Raw genomic sequence first — 12,500 nt, forward strand, 5'->3', positions numbered from 1 at the left:
TTGAGACTCGTGGAGGAGCTAGGCGTGTGAAGGGGCAGATGACGGGCGTGGGGGGGAGTGGCACTGGGCGGCACTGGGGCGTTGGGAGCGGCGCGCGATACCAAGCGGGCGGCGGGTCACGAGCGAGGGGAAGTGAGGCGAATGGCTTGGCTGGTGTGCGCTACTCTCTCTCTCAGTCACCCGCGAGGCACCGTAGAGGAAGGGTCACGCCTGACACTCTCCGCCAGCAACAAGTTAACGGGTGCCGCCGCCAGCCCGCTCTGGAAACACGTGAGCGCGTTACTGACCACCATCACGCGAACTCACGCCCCGCACACCCACCGGCACACCAGCCCGCGCCCGCACCGATCTGCAGGCGCGGTGAACTGACGCAGAACTACCAAACTTTTCGCCAAACGTTTGAAGAAGTGGTCGAGGTTGTGTTTTGGTGATCAGGAAGCGAGGCGGCGTGGTTCGTGTGAGGCGCCGCGCCCTCACGACCCCCTCACGACCTGGCCAGGCGCTGAGGCGAGGGACGCACACACACACGCACACGCACACGCACGCAACTCACCGCCCAGAACAGAACAACGCAGACGTGGCCACGCACCGCAGAGGGACGGAGCGCGAGATCGAGAGCGAGATAGAGTGAGACAGAGACTGAGAGAGAGAGAGAGAGAGAAGAGAGAGAGAGGAGGGAGAAAAAAGCTCAAAGTGTATGTGAGGGAGAAAGATCATATCTTCCTCCTCCTCCTCCTCCTCCTCGTCCTCCTTGTCCTTCTCCACCTCCATAATACCTGGCGGCGTGGAGGGAAAGCCACGCCTCCCTCACCTGGATACGCCGCCGCACCTGCACGAGCGATGGAGGGCAACGCAACAGGTGAGTTAATTAGCGTACCTACCTGGCTTAGACACGGCTTACCTCGGCTACTCGTAGGTTACCTCGGCTTAAAAATGAGACTTGCACACTAAAGAGGGAAAGGAAAATGGGGAAAAACAATACAAGACAGGAAAAAATGACTTAAACACTAAAAAATGAGAGAAAAATAGGGAAAGAAATACAAAACATGAAAAATGAGACATACACATTAAAAAAGGCAAAAGAAAATGGGGGAAAAAACAATACAAGACAGAAAAATGACTTAAACACTAAAAAATGAAGGAAAAGTAGGGAAAAAATAAAACACATGAAAAAATGACAATACACACTAAAAAAGGCAAAAAGAAAATGGGTAAAAAAAACACAAAACTTGACGTAAATACAACCCGCCACTAGTACGATGCATAAATCATCACGAATCGAGGGACACGGATGGAGAAATCTGTGTGTAAATTAATACTGAGCTGATAATGACGCGATATCAATATTTTCACGAGTAATGAGAGTAATGAGAGTGGTTGTGATTTGGAGAGAGAGAGAGAGAGAGAGAGAGAGAGAGAGAGAGAGAGAGAGAGAGAGAGAGAGAGAGAGAGAGAGAGAGAGAGAGAGAGAGAGAGAGAGAGAGAGAGAGAGAGAGAGCAAAAAAGAAGTCACTGAAGGAAAGAAAAGAAAATTAAAATAGTTAAGAAATATTAAAAGGAAAGAAATAATGATGAGAGAGAGAGAGAGAGAGAGAGAGAGAGAGAGAGAGAGAGAGAGAGAGAGAGAGAGAGAGAGAGAGAGAGAGAGAGAGAGAGAGAGAGAGAGAGAGAGAGAGAGAGCAAAAAAGAAGTCACTGAAGGAAAGAAAAGAAAATTAAAATAGTTAAAAATATTAAAAGTAAAGATGATAAGAGAGAGAGAGAGAGAGAGAGAGAGAGAGAGAGAGAGAGAGAGAGAGAGAGAGAGAGAGAGAGAGAGAGAGAGAGAGAGAGAGAGAGAGAGAGAGCGTAAAAAAATGTCAATCAAGGAAAAAAAGAAAGAAAAAAGAAAAACATACATAAAAAGTAAAATAATGAGAGAGAGAGAGAGAGAGAGAGAGAGAGAGAGAGAGAGAGAGAGAGAGAGAGAGAGAGAGAGAGAGAGAGAGAATAACATCACGAGCACAGATGCCAGATTCGTTGCCCTCTAATGAACTTTCCTGTCATTCTATTTACTGCTACAAGTCAACTACGCGTGGAAGGAGGAGATAGAAAAAGAACAAGACTCCTCCCACCCACCCACCCACCCACCCACCCACCGCCACCCTTGATAACCACCACCAAGGAGACAATTACACCACTGCACCTTTTAAGACAGAGGTGGCGAGACATTTGGCCCAGAATTTTGACTATTTTTTTTATTATTCTTCTGTGGAGACTACAATTCAAGTGGGCCTTTTTTTCATTTAATTATATATTTTTTATCCGTTGTATTTTTATCCGTTGTAGTTCTCCCTCTTGAAAAAAAATGGAAAAAAGGATTGGAAAAATATTGAAAAAAGATTGAAAATGTGTTGTGTGTGTGTGTGTGTGTGTGTGTGTGTGTGTGTGTGTGTGTGTGTGTGTGTGTGTGTGTGTGTGTGTGTGTGTGTGTGTGTGTGTGTGTGGATATTTTGCAGTGAAGGATAAAAGAAAGAAGTGAATTTGATGGATAAAATGTAAACAGTGATCAGGCGAGGTAATTCTTGACTAGAGAAAGAGAGGAGGAAAAAAGAATACATACATTCATACATACATACATATAGAGAGAGAGAGAGAGAGAGAGAGAGAGAGAGAGAGAGAGAGAGAGAGAGAGAGAGAGAGAGAGAGAGAGAGAGAGAGAGAGAGAGAGAGAGGAAGTGAAAAAAAGGTACATACATAAAAACATAAACACAGGCAGGCAGGTGGACAGACAGACAGACAGACAGACAGACAGACAAACAGACAGACGGACGGACGGACGGACAAGCAGGAAGGGAGGAAGAGAGAGAGAGAGAGAGAGAGAGAGAGAGAGAGAGAGAGAGAGAGAGAGTGGCAGATGTCCAGATGGAGAGATAACTAAATATATAAAATGATAAGAGCATGTCACAAAAATTTCATCCACACACACACACACACACACACACACACACACACACACACACACACACACACACACGCACAAACACACATGAACGGAAATTTACATAAAAGAAATGACACGTCAGCATGAAGTGATATATATGACTCTCTCTCTCTCTCTCTCTCTCTCTCTCTCTCTCTCTCTCTCTCTCAGTAACTTCACGAATATAATAATTTTTCTCTAGTATAGAAATGTAATCACTTCTAATCCGGCTCCTCTAATCTCACATAGCACAGAATTAATTAAGAATAGAGTCAATAAAGACATTTAAAAGGCGATTAGATAAATACATGGAGGCGAAGGATAGGTAGAAATTGGCAGACATGTTTTAGTAGTAGTAGTAGTAGTAGTAGTAGTAGTTTTGGTAGTAATTTTGGTAGTAGTAGTAGTAGTTTTGGTAGTAGTAGTAGTAGTAATGGTAGTTTTAGTAGTAGTAGTAATTTTGGTTGTGGTGGTGGTAGTAGTAGTAGTAGTAGTAGTAGTAGTAGTAGTAAGATTATAAAAGCATAAGAGGATGAGGATAAGGAGGAGGAGGAGGAGGAGGAGGAGGAGGAGGAGGAGGAGGAGGAGGAGGCGGAAGCGGAGAAGAAGGCGGAGAAGAAGGCGAAGGAGAAGGCGAGGGCGAAGGCAAAGAAGAAGAAGAAGAAGAAGAAGAAGAAGAAGAAGAAGAAGAAAAAGAAAAAGAAGGAGGAGGAGAAGAAGAATACTATCACAACTATTACCCCATTCTCCTCTCAGATTTCGCTCTTAACCTCACCATAGTAGTAGAAAAGTAGTAATAGTTTTAGCACCACCACCACCACCACCACCACCACCACCACCACCACCACCACCACCACTTTACAATGTGTCTCTTCCGCGCCTCAGCCCGTCTCGCGTTACAGCCACAATCAGGAGACAGCCTCCATCCTTGCCTCAAACTTTTAATTGAAGTGAGCATTCTCCTTCCCCTCTTCCCCTGCTCTCCTTTCAATCCCCCTCCCTTCTCCTCCTCTCTTCTCCCTATTCCCTCTTCCCTTCCTCTCCTTTCACTCGCCTCTTTCTCCTCCTCCTCTCTTCTTCCTTTTCCCTTTTCTCCTCTCTTTTCAATCTCCTCCCTCCTCCTCTCTTCTCCTTTTTCTCTCTTCCCTTATTCTCGTTTTAATTCCCTTCCTTCTCCTCTCTTCTTCCTTTTCCCTTTTCCTCTCCTCTTCTTTCAATCCTCCTCCTCCTCCTCCTCCTCTCTTCTCCCTCTTCCCTTTTCCCCCTCCGTCCCTCCCTACCTCCCCCTTCTTATTCCATTTCAACTTCTTAATCTTCCTTTCTCTCTCTCTCTCTCTCTCTCTCTCTCTCTCTCTCTCTCTCTCTCTCTCTCTCTCTCTCTCTCTCTCTCTCTCTCTCTCTCTCTATCTATCTCCTTTCTTCTATTCCACTTTCTCTCATTCCTATCTTTTATCATCCATCTCCCTTTTTTCTTTTTCAATCTTACCAATTCCCTCCTTCCTCTTCCTTTCAACCACTTCTCTCCCTCCCTACTATCTACTTCTTCCTCCCTCCCAAGCTTCTTCTGTCTCTATCACTCTCCACCTCTCCCTCTTCTCTCTCCCCTTCCTCCTTCCTTCCCTCGAAAAGGAAGGAATTAAATCTAAGAATCAAAGGCTTTAGAAAGAATGAAGGAAAGAAGGAAGGAAGGAATGGAAGAAAAGTAAACAAGGTAGATAGGATCACAGTGAGAATAAGGAAGAGAAGGAGAGAGAGAGAATAAAAGGGTGTAAGAGGGAGATAAGAGGGAATAGATGATAAGAAAGAGGACAAAGGAGAGACATAAGTGACTGAAAAGAGCAAAAGAGGAAAATAATGAATTGAAATAGAGAATAATGATGAAGACAAAATAGAAAAAGGGAGATAACGAGAGGAGACAAAGAAAAATAAGCAAAGGAAAAGAGAAGAAAAGGCTGATAAAACAGGAGACACAGAGAAAATGAGTAATGAGAAAGTGAAGAAGGGAGAAAGACAAGACGAAAAGCAATCAAATCAATACAAGAAGAAAAAAAAGACAAATTTAAGAAGATTAGGAGATTTAGTTCATGTCTCCTGAAAATAAAGATAAGAGAGAGAGAGAGAGAGAGAGAGAGAGAGAGAGAGAGAGAGAGAGAGAGAGAGAGAGAGAGAGAGCAAAAGAAGCAAAGAATAAGTAGAAATAGATAAAATGGAGGTAAACGAAGAGAAACACGAGAGAGAGAGAGAGAGAGAGAGAGAGAGAGAGAGAGAGAGAGAGAGAGAGAGAATAAAATACGAATTACAAAACAGGATAAGCAATACGTATAAAGGACACAGAGATGGAAATAAAGAAATACAGGAAAGAAAGAAGGAAATAAAAGAGAATAAAAGAGAAATTAGTGAGATGAATATAGAGTTGGGTGTGGTCGTTGCGTAAAGAGAGAGAGGGGAAAAAAAGAGGGGAAAATAGAGGGGAAAAATACAGGGAAATAGAGAGAGAGAGAGAGAGAGAGAGAGAGAGAGAGAGAGAGAGAGAGAGAGAGAGAACAAAGATGAAATAAAAAAAAATAAGATAAAAAGCTACAAGTAAAATGAAGTTAGAGTGTAAAGTGAACGAAATAAAACAGAAGAGGAAGAAAAAATAAATAAAGAAAGAAAGGAACAACTTACAACTAACGATTAAAGAAGAAAAACACTAAAATAACGAATAATGAATAAAAAAAAAAACAGTTGCAACACACACACACACACACACACACACACACACACACACACACACACACACACACACACACATGCGTAAAAAAATTAACCTTGAACACAACTCGGAAGTTTAAGTTTAGCTGTGTGTGTGTGTGTGTGTGTGTGTGTGTGTGTGTGTGTGTGTGTGTGTGTGTGTGTGTGTGCCAGGTTTAGGACGTGTTATCACCGCCCACACGTGTCTTGTTTGCTGTGGCGTGTGGGGAGTCACTTTTTTATCATCCTCCTCCCTCCAATACACCCTTGAGGCAGGACGAAGACACACACACACACACACACACACACGGATGAAGGAGAGTGAGTGCTTATGATATCAATGAATTCAGAACCACTTTTATGTGTCTTAGTTCTAATTTTTCTTTTGGTATTTTTCACGGTCACACCCGCCTCTACTACTGCACTCTCTCTACTGACCTTTCTACTACTCCACACCCTAATACAACCTTGAAAGAGTCCCTACTGTGCTTAATGGATACTACATACTAAGGCCTGTATTCTCAAACGCTTTGTTCTCCCACCTTCACTGCTTTCCAAAGGCTCCGGTTGAAGATTCTCGTGTTTTTAAGAGTATTTCTGTAGTTCTGGTGATAGACTGGCGAGATGTCTAATTTATTAAGAGGAGAAACTGTCTTTAAATCCCGGCTAATTGTCTCTGTGGCGTTGCAAAATTGTCTTAGTGAGAGAGCAAGGCGTCACTGCTTTCCAAAGGCTCCAGTTGAAGATACTCGTGTTTTTAAGAGTATTTTTACGCTTCTGGTGATAGATTGGCAACATTTCTAGTTTACTAAGAGGAGAAACTGTCTTGAAATCCCGGCTAGCTGTCTCTGTGGCCTTGGAAAATTGTCGTAGTGCAAAGGGAAGGCATTTCTGAATACAGAGGTAAAAAGTAAAGGAAAATGAGAAGAGGAAAGCGTAGGAATGAAGGAAAGAGAGATGAGGAAAAGCGCAAGAGTGAAGGAAAACGAGAAGAAGAAAGCATAAAAGTGAAAGAAAATGAGAAGAAGAAAGCATAAAAACTGAAGGAAAGAGAGAAGAAGAAAACGGAAGAATGAAGGAAGACGAGAAGAGAAAAACATAAGAGAGTAAGAAAACAAGAAGAGGAAAACGAAAAGAGGAAAAAAAACATAAGAGAAGGAAAAGAGTAGAGAACAGTGCTGTGAAGATATTGACTTTTCCCTGGCTACACAACACTGGCGGGTCTGCGTGGTGAGTGAAGGAGAGTTACATCACCCTCAATATATTCACAGGTGTCCACTAAAGGCTGTTCCTTGCGTCACTTATTACTGTCTGCTGGTGCCAAGGACGCCCAGTGCCGCCATCAATACTATAATGTCCCTCACTGCAATGCCCTGTGTTCTGAAACGCTCCGCTCTCTCACCACGATTGTTTTCAAGGCTATAGAGATGATAAGCGGAGTTTCTAAGGGTGTTTCTCCTGTAAATAATGATAACCTTGCTCATTTGTCACTAGAACCCTCACTAAGATATCGGTCAATTTTCTGAAACACTCCGCTCTCTCACCACGAGCGTTTTTCAAGGCCACAGAGACGATAAGCGGAGTTTTTAAGGATGCTTCTCCTGTACCTAATGAAGTCAACTTTTTCATTTGCCACTAGAACCATAAAAACATCCTTGAAAACTTGCGTCACTTGAACAGGAATCTTTTCAAACAGTGTGGGTGTGGCGCTGAAGTGTTTCTAAATAAGGTGTCCGTATTCAAAAAACGCTCTCCTCTTTCACCACGATCGTTTTCCAAGGCCACAGAGATGATAGGCGAGGTTTTCAAGTGTTTTTCCAGTCAGTCATGTAGAAATCTGGTCAATCTTCCTATATAACCGTAAAAACATCTTGAAAATACTCTGCTCTCACCACCATTTTTCAAGGCCACAGAGATAATTAGCGGGATTTTTAAGAGTGTTTCTCCAGTTAATGATGTAGAAATCTGGTCAATCCTCCTCTAGAACCGTAAAAACACCTTGAAAAACGCATTACTTTCTCATCACGAGTATTTTTCAAGGCCACAGATGATTAGCTAGGTTTCCAAGAGCATTTCTCCAGTTAATCATGTAGAAATCTGGTCAATCTTCCTATAAAACCGTAAACACATCTTGAAAAATACTCTGATCTCGCACCACGACTAATTTTCAAGGCCACAGAGATAATTAGCGGGATTTTTAAGAGTGTTTTTCCAGTTAATCATGTAGAAAAATATTGTCACTCTGCCTCTACAAACGTAAAAACACCTTGAAAAACTGGTGTAAATTTAGACAAAGCCTTTTGAAACAGTGAAGGTGAAGCACAAAAGGGTTTGATAATACGAGTCTTCAGAGTTACATCACGGGGCCAGTGTGTTCCCTGAGGCAGTGAGAGGCAGTGTAGGTTGTTCCCCGCTCCCTTATCATCTTTGTGTCGGTGCCAAGACGTACAGGCAGGGGCGGCGTGGCGAGGGGCGCGGCTCAACACTTCCTATAAACACTGCGAGGCTCGTGTTGTATTTACTGCTCTATATAGTTTAAGGTTGCTTTTATAATGTTCTTTTCCTTTCTCTTATTTTGATTATTATTTCATTTTTCTTCTAATATCCTTCTTTCAGTTTTTTTTTTTTTTTTTTTAGTTATTTCTTTCCTACTGATCATCTCTCTCTCTCTCTCTCTAGATAAACAATTTTCTCTCATAATTCTACATGTTTCTTTTTTTATATTTTGCCTTTTTTTGTTGTTGTCCTGAGCCAGAGCGGACATTTTCCATCTAATAAATAAATAAAAGGAGCAAAATGTAATAGGAATAATGCCAATAAAAGTTAAGAAATGGACATAAACTGATAAAAAAAGAGATACTGGAATTTACTTTCCACTTGTAGAGAAATGAAATAGTGAAAAAAAGCCATGATAATCACACTAGAAGGAGAAGAAGAAGAAGAAGAAGAACAAGAAGAAGAAGAAGAAGAAGAAGAAGAAGACATGATAAAACAAAGAAGATTTTACTATTTCTATTCTTTTTTTCTGAGAGCACATGCCGAAATAACCTAATCTACCCTAACTTAACCTAACCTAACCTAAAAACGACCCCAAAAGTTCCAAAAATTCTATGTACGACCCCAAAATTCTAAGGTTTCTATGTACGACCCCAAAATTTTAAAGTTTCTATGTATGACCCCAAAAATTCTATGAACGACTCCCAAAATTCTAAAGTTTTTATGTACGAACCCCAAAATTCTAAGGTTTCTATGTACGACCCCCAAATTCTAAAGTTTCTATGTACGAGCCCCAAATTCTATGCACGACCACAAAAATTCCAAAGTTTCTATGTATGACCCCAAAAATTCTATGAACAACCCCAAAATTCTAAAGTTTCTATGTACGACCCCAAAATTCTAGATACGACCCATAAAATTCTATCTACGACCTCAAAAATTCTATAAACACAAAATATGTTACAATGCAGCCACGTCAGGAGTCTGTTAGCTTACCTCTCTCTCTCTCTCTCTCTCTCTCTCTCTCTCTCTCTCTCTCTCCTTTGTTTCTCTTTGTTTCTGATTTGCCTCCATTGTCCATTATCTTTTCCTTTTTCCTTTCTCCTCCTTTTATTCTTTGTTGGTCTTCTTCCTTTTCATTTCCTTTCGTTTTCCTCTTTTTTTTATTCACACTACCTCCTTTTTTTATTCTCTTTTTTTTCTTCTCCTCTTCCTCTTCGTCGTCTATTCTCCTTCAGTTCTGTTCTCTCTCTCTCTCTCTCTCTCTCTCTCTCTCTCTCTCTCTCTCTCTCTCTCTCTCTCTCTCAGCATAGCAGACCACACCACTTACTGAGGGATAAAAACAGAGAGAGAGAGAGAGAGAGAGAGAGAGAGAGAGAGAGAGAGAGAGAGAGAGAGAGAGAGAGAGAGAGAGAGAGAGAGAGAGAGAGAGAGAGAGAGAGAGAGAGAGAGAGAGAGAGAGAGAGAGAGAGAGAGAGAGAGAGAGAGAGAGAGAGAGAGAGAGAGACTATTTTCCGTATGTGATTAAATTCTTGCCACATTTGTGTTGCCACGTAGACGCAACACTTGCAACACAGGGAGCCGCTAGTTACTTTGTGTGTGTGTGTGTGTGTGTGTGTGTGTGTGTGTGTGTGTGTGTGTGTGTGTGTGTGTGTGTGTGTGTGTGTGTGTGTTGGGGGAGGGGCAGTGAGGGAGGGAGGTGTGGCGGGAAGCAATTTAGTGGTGTGTTGTGTTTTGGTATGTGTTTTGGTGTGTGTGTGTGTGTGTGTGTGTGTGTGTGTGTGTGTGTGTGTGTGGTGGGGCAGTGAGGGAGGGAGGTGTGGCAGGAAGCAATTTAGTGGTGTGTTGTGTTTTGGTATGTGTTTTTTGTGTGTGTGTGTGTGTGTGTGTGTGTGTGTGTGTGTGTGTGTGTGTGTGTGTGTGTGTGTTATTACTGGAATTTTCTTTGCTTTCTTATTTCCTTCCTTTTTGTTTCTTTGTTTTGTGTTTTTTTTGTGTGTGTTTCTAATTCTCTCGGTGTCTTGTCTCCTTGTTTGTTCTTCCTTCTCTCTCTCTTTCTTTCGTTTTATCCTTTCTTTCTATCTTTCATTCTCATCGTGTTCTTACCCATTTCTTTCCTCCTTCCCTTCTTTCTTTATTATTTTTCTCCCTCTGCCTGTCTCCTTCCCTTTCCTCTCCACCTTAACCCCTTCAGTACCACGACGCGTTTCGATATTCATTCTGGTTACTACTTAGTGATTTTATACAGCTTCAGAAACTTATGTGGGGAGTAAATGTGAAGACTAGCCATTAATCTTCTGACCTCCATAGACCCTTAGTAATGTCAATAAAATGGTACACAAATCTCCAGGTAAAAAATGTGTCCCAATATTGCAGAGGTTAAGTCTTTGTTCTCTCTCCCTTCTGTTCTCTTATTCATTACTTATCATTATTATGAGTTAGTACAGTTGCCTTAATCCCTTGTTCTCTCTCACTCTTGTTCTCCTACACATCACTTATCGTTATCATTATTAGTAGAGTCGCCTTTCCTCGTTCTTTCTCGCTCTTGTTCTCATATGCATAACTTATCATTATTATCATCAATAGTAGTAGTAGAGTCGCCTTGACCTCTTGTTCTCTCTCGCTCTTGTTCTCCTACACACCAGCTATCATTATTATTAGTAGTAGAGTCGCATTCTCTGAGGAAAGACAAAGCAGAGAGGAAAATAAGATGTCACAGTCAACTCTTACTTAAGTCGCCTTCTGATTGGTACAATTAATAAACTTTCTACACTTCAGAAAAAAAAAGAGAAAGAGAGTAAAAACAAGGAGGAAAAGAGAGAGAGAGAGAAATAAACAAGGAAGAAGAGATGGGACAGTTACTAAACTTGCTACAATTACGAAAAAGAAAAGAAAAAAAAGAAAGTAAAAACAATGAGGAAGAGAGAGAAAGAGAGAAAGAGAGAGAGAGAAAAAAAAACAAGGAGAAAGAGAAAGATACTACAGGCAACCCTCACTTAAGTTGTCTTATTAAACTTGCTACACTTACGAAAAAGAAGAGAAAAAAAGAGAGTAAAAATAAGGAGGAATGGAGAAAAAAAAAGAACAAGAAGGAATAGAAAGATAAAACAGGAAACCCCCAATAAAGTCACCTTCTGATTGGGACACTATAAAACTCGCTACATTTAGATTAAAAAAGAAAAAGTAAAAACAAGGAGGAAGAGAGAAAGAAAATAAAGAACAAGGAGGAAGAGAAAGATATTAGAGGCAACTCACATGAAAGTCACCTGATTAAGACACACTATCAAACTCGCTACACTTCCATAAAAAAGAAACTAGGTCAAAAAATGAAGAGAGAGAGAGAGAGAGAGAGAGAGAGAGAGAGAGAGAGAGAGAGAGAGAGAAACACAAGGAGAAAGAGAAAGATGCTCCAGATAACCCTCACCTTCTGACTGGGACACTTACCAAACTCGCAACACTTACATAAAAAAAGAAAAGGAAAAAAAAAAAAAAACAGAAGGAAAAGAAAGACACAACAGCCAACTTGAGAGCAATACCTGAGAGTGGAAGTATTCGTTCGTTCAATCTGAGAGCGAAAGAATCGAAGGCATTGCTGTGGTTTCCTATCCTTTGTGACCCTCGCCTCATAATCTGATACGCCTTGAGCTTCGCCTGGAGTATTTTCAGCCCATAAAGGTGATTTGATACGACTTTCGAGGGTGTTTGTCTCACTAATAGTATGCTTTTCAGAGGAATTTATGGGCTAAAGGGGATATTTTTTGGGTACCTCTTATCCCAAAGCCCACCCGCTAGGAAGCCGCCGTTGCCCCGAGTGAGGAAGTCCAACCTACACTCGGACCGTGGACAGGATTCGAACCCGTGCGCTTGGAGACCCCTCGGACCCCAAAGCACGCATGGTTCCACTGCACCACGGCGGTTTCCTATTAAACTATCACTGGTACCTGGAAATCTTTTAAAAATGTTGATCTTGTATGCGTTATTAGTTTTCTCACTGGCAGACGCACGATTCTTGTCAAACTGTTATTAAAAGCATGAAATCTTTAAGAAGTTATAATATTTCCGACACCATGTTTTTTTTATCTCATTAAATGCATATATTTCCGGCTAAACTATCACTTGATCCATGAAATCTTAGCAATCTCAGTAATTATTTCTACATTAGTGTCATGCTTATTGCTAAACACACAGTTACTTTTTAATCCACCACTTGAACCATGAAACCTTGGAAAATCTTCGTATTTTTCTTTCATATAAGTGATTTTATTTGTTTTCTTTCACAGACAGACAGACAGACAGACAGACAAGATTCT

The 12,500-nt window shown here is 41.4% G+C and overlaps 1 protein-coding gene across 1 annotated transcript in view; it reads left to right on the forward strand.

Annotated features, from left to right (window-relative positions):
• Positions 1–27: 27 nt before the first annotated feature.
• LOC123508545 (calcitonin gene-related peptide type 1 receptor-like) overlaps positions 28–12,500 on the forward strand; it is a 264,938-nt gene continuing 252,465 nt past the window's right edge. The window contains 1 exon segment of the mRNA XM_045262286.1: positions 28–859. Coding sequence (XP_045118221.1) covers positions 841–859 — 19 coding nt within the window. The 5' untranslated portion in view covers positions 28–840.

The sequence above is a fragment of the Portunus trituberculatus genome, chromosome 25 (genome assembly GCF_017591435.1).
Source record: "Portunus trituberculatus isolate SZX2019 chromosome 25, ASM1759143v1, whole genome shotgun sequence".
Classification (NCBI taxonomy): Eukaryota; Metazoa; Arthropoda; class Malacostraca; order Decapoda; family Portunidae; genus Portunus; species Portunus trituberculatus.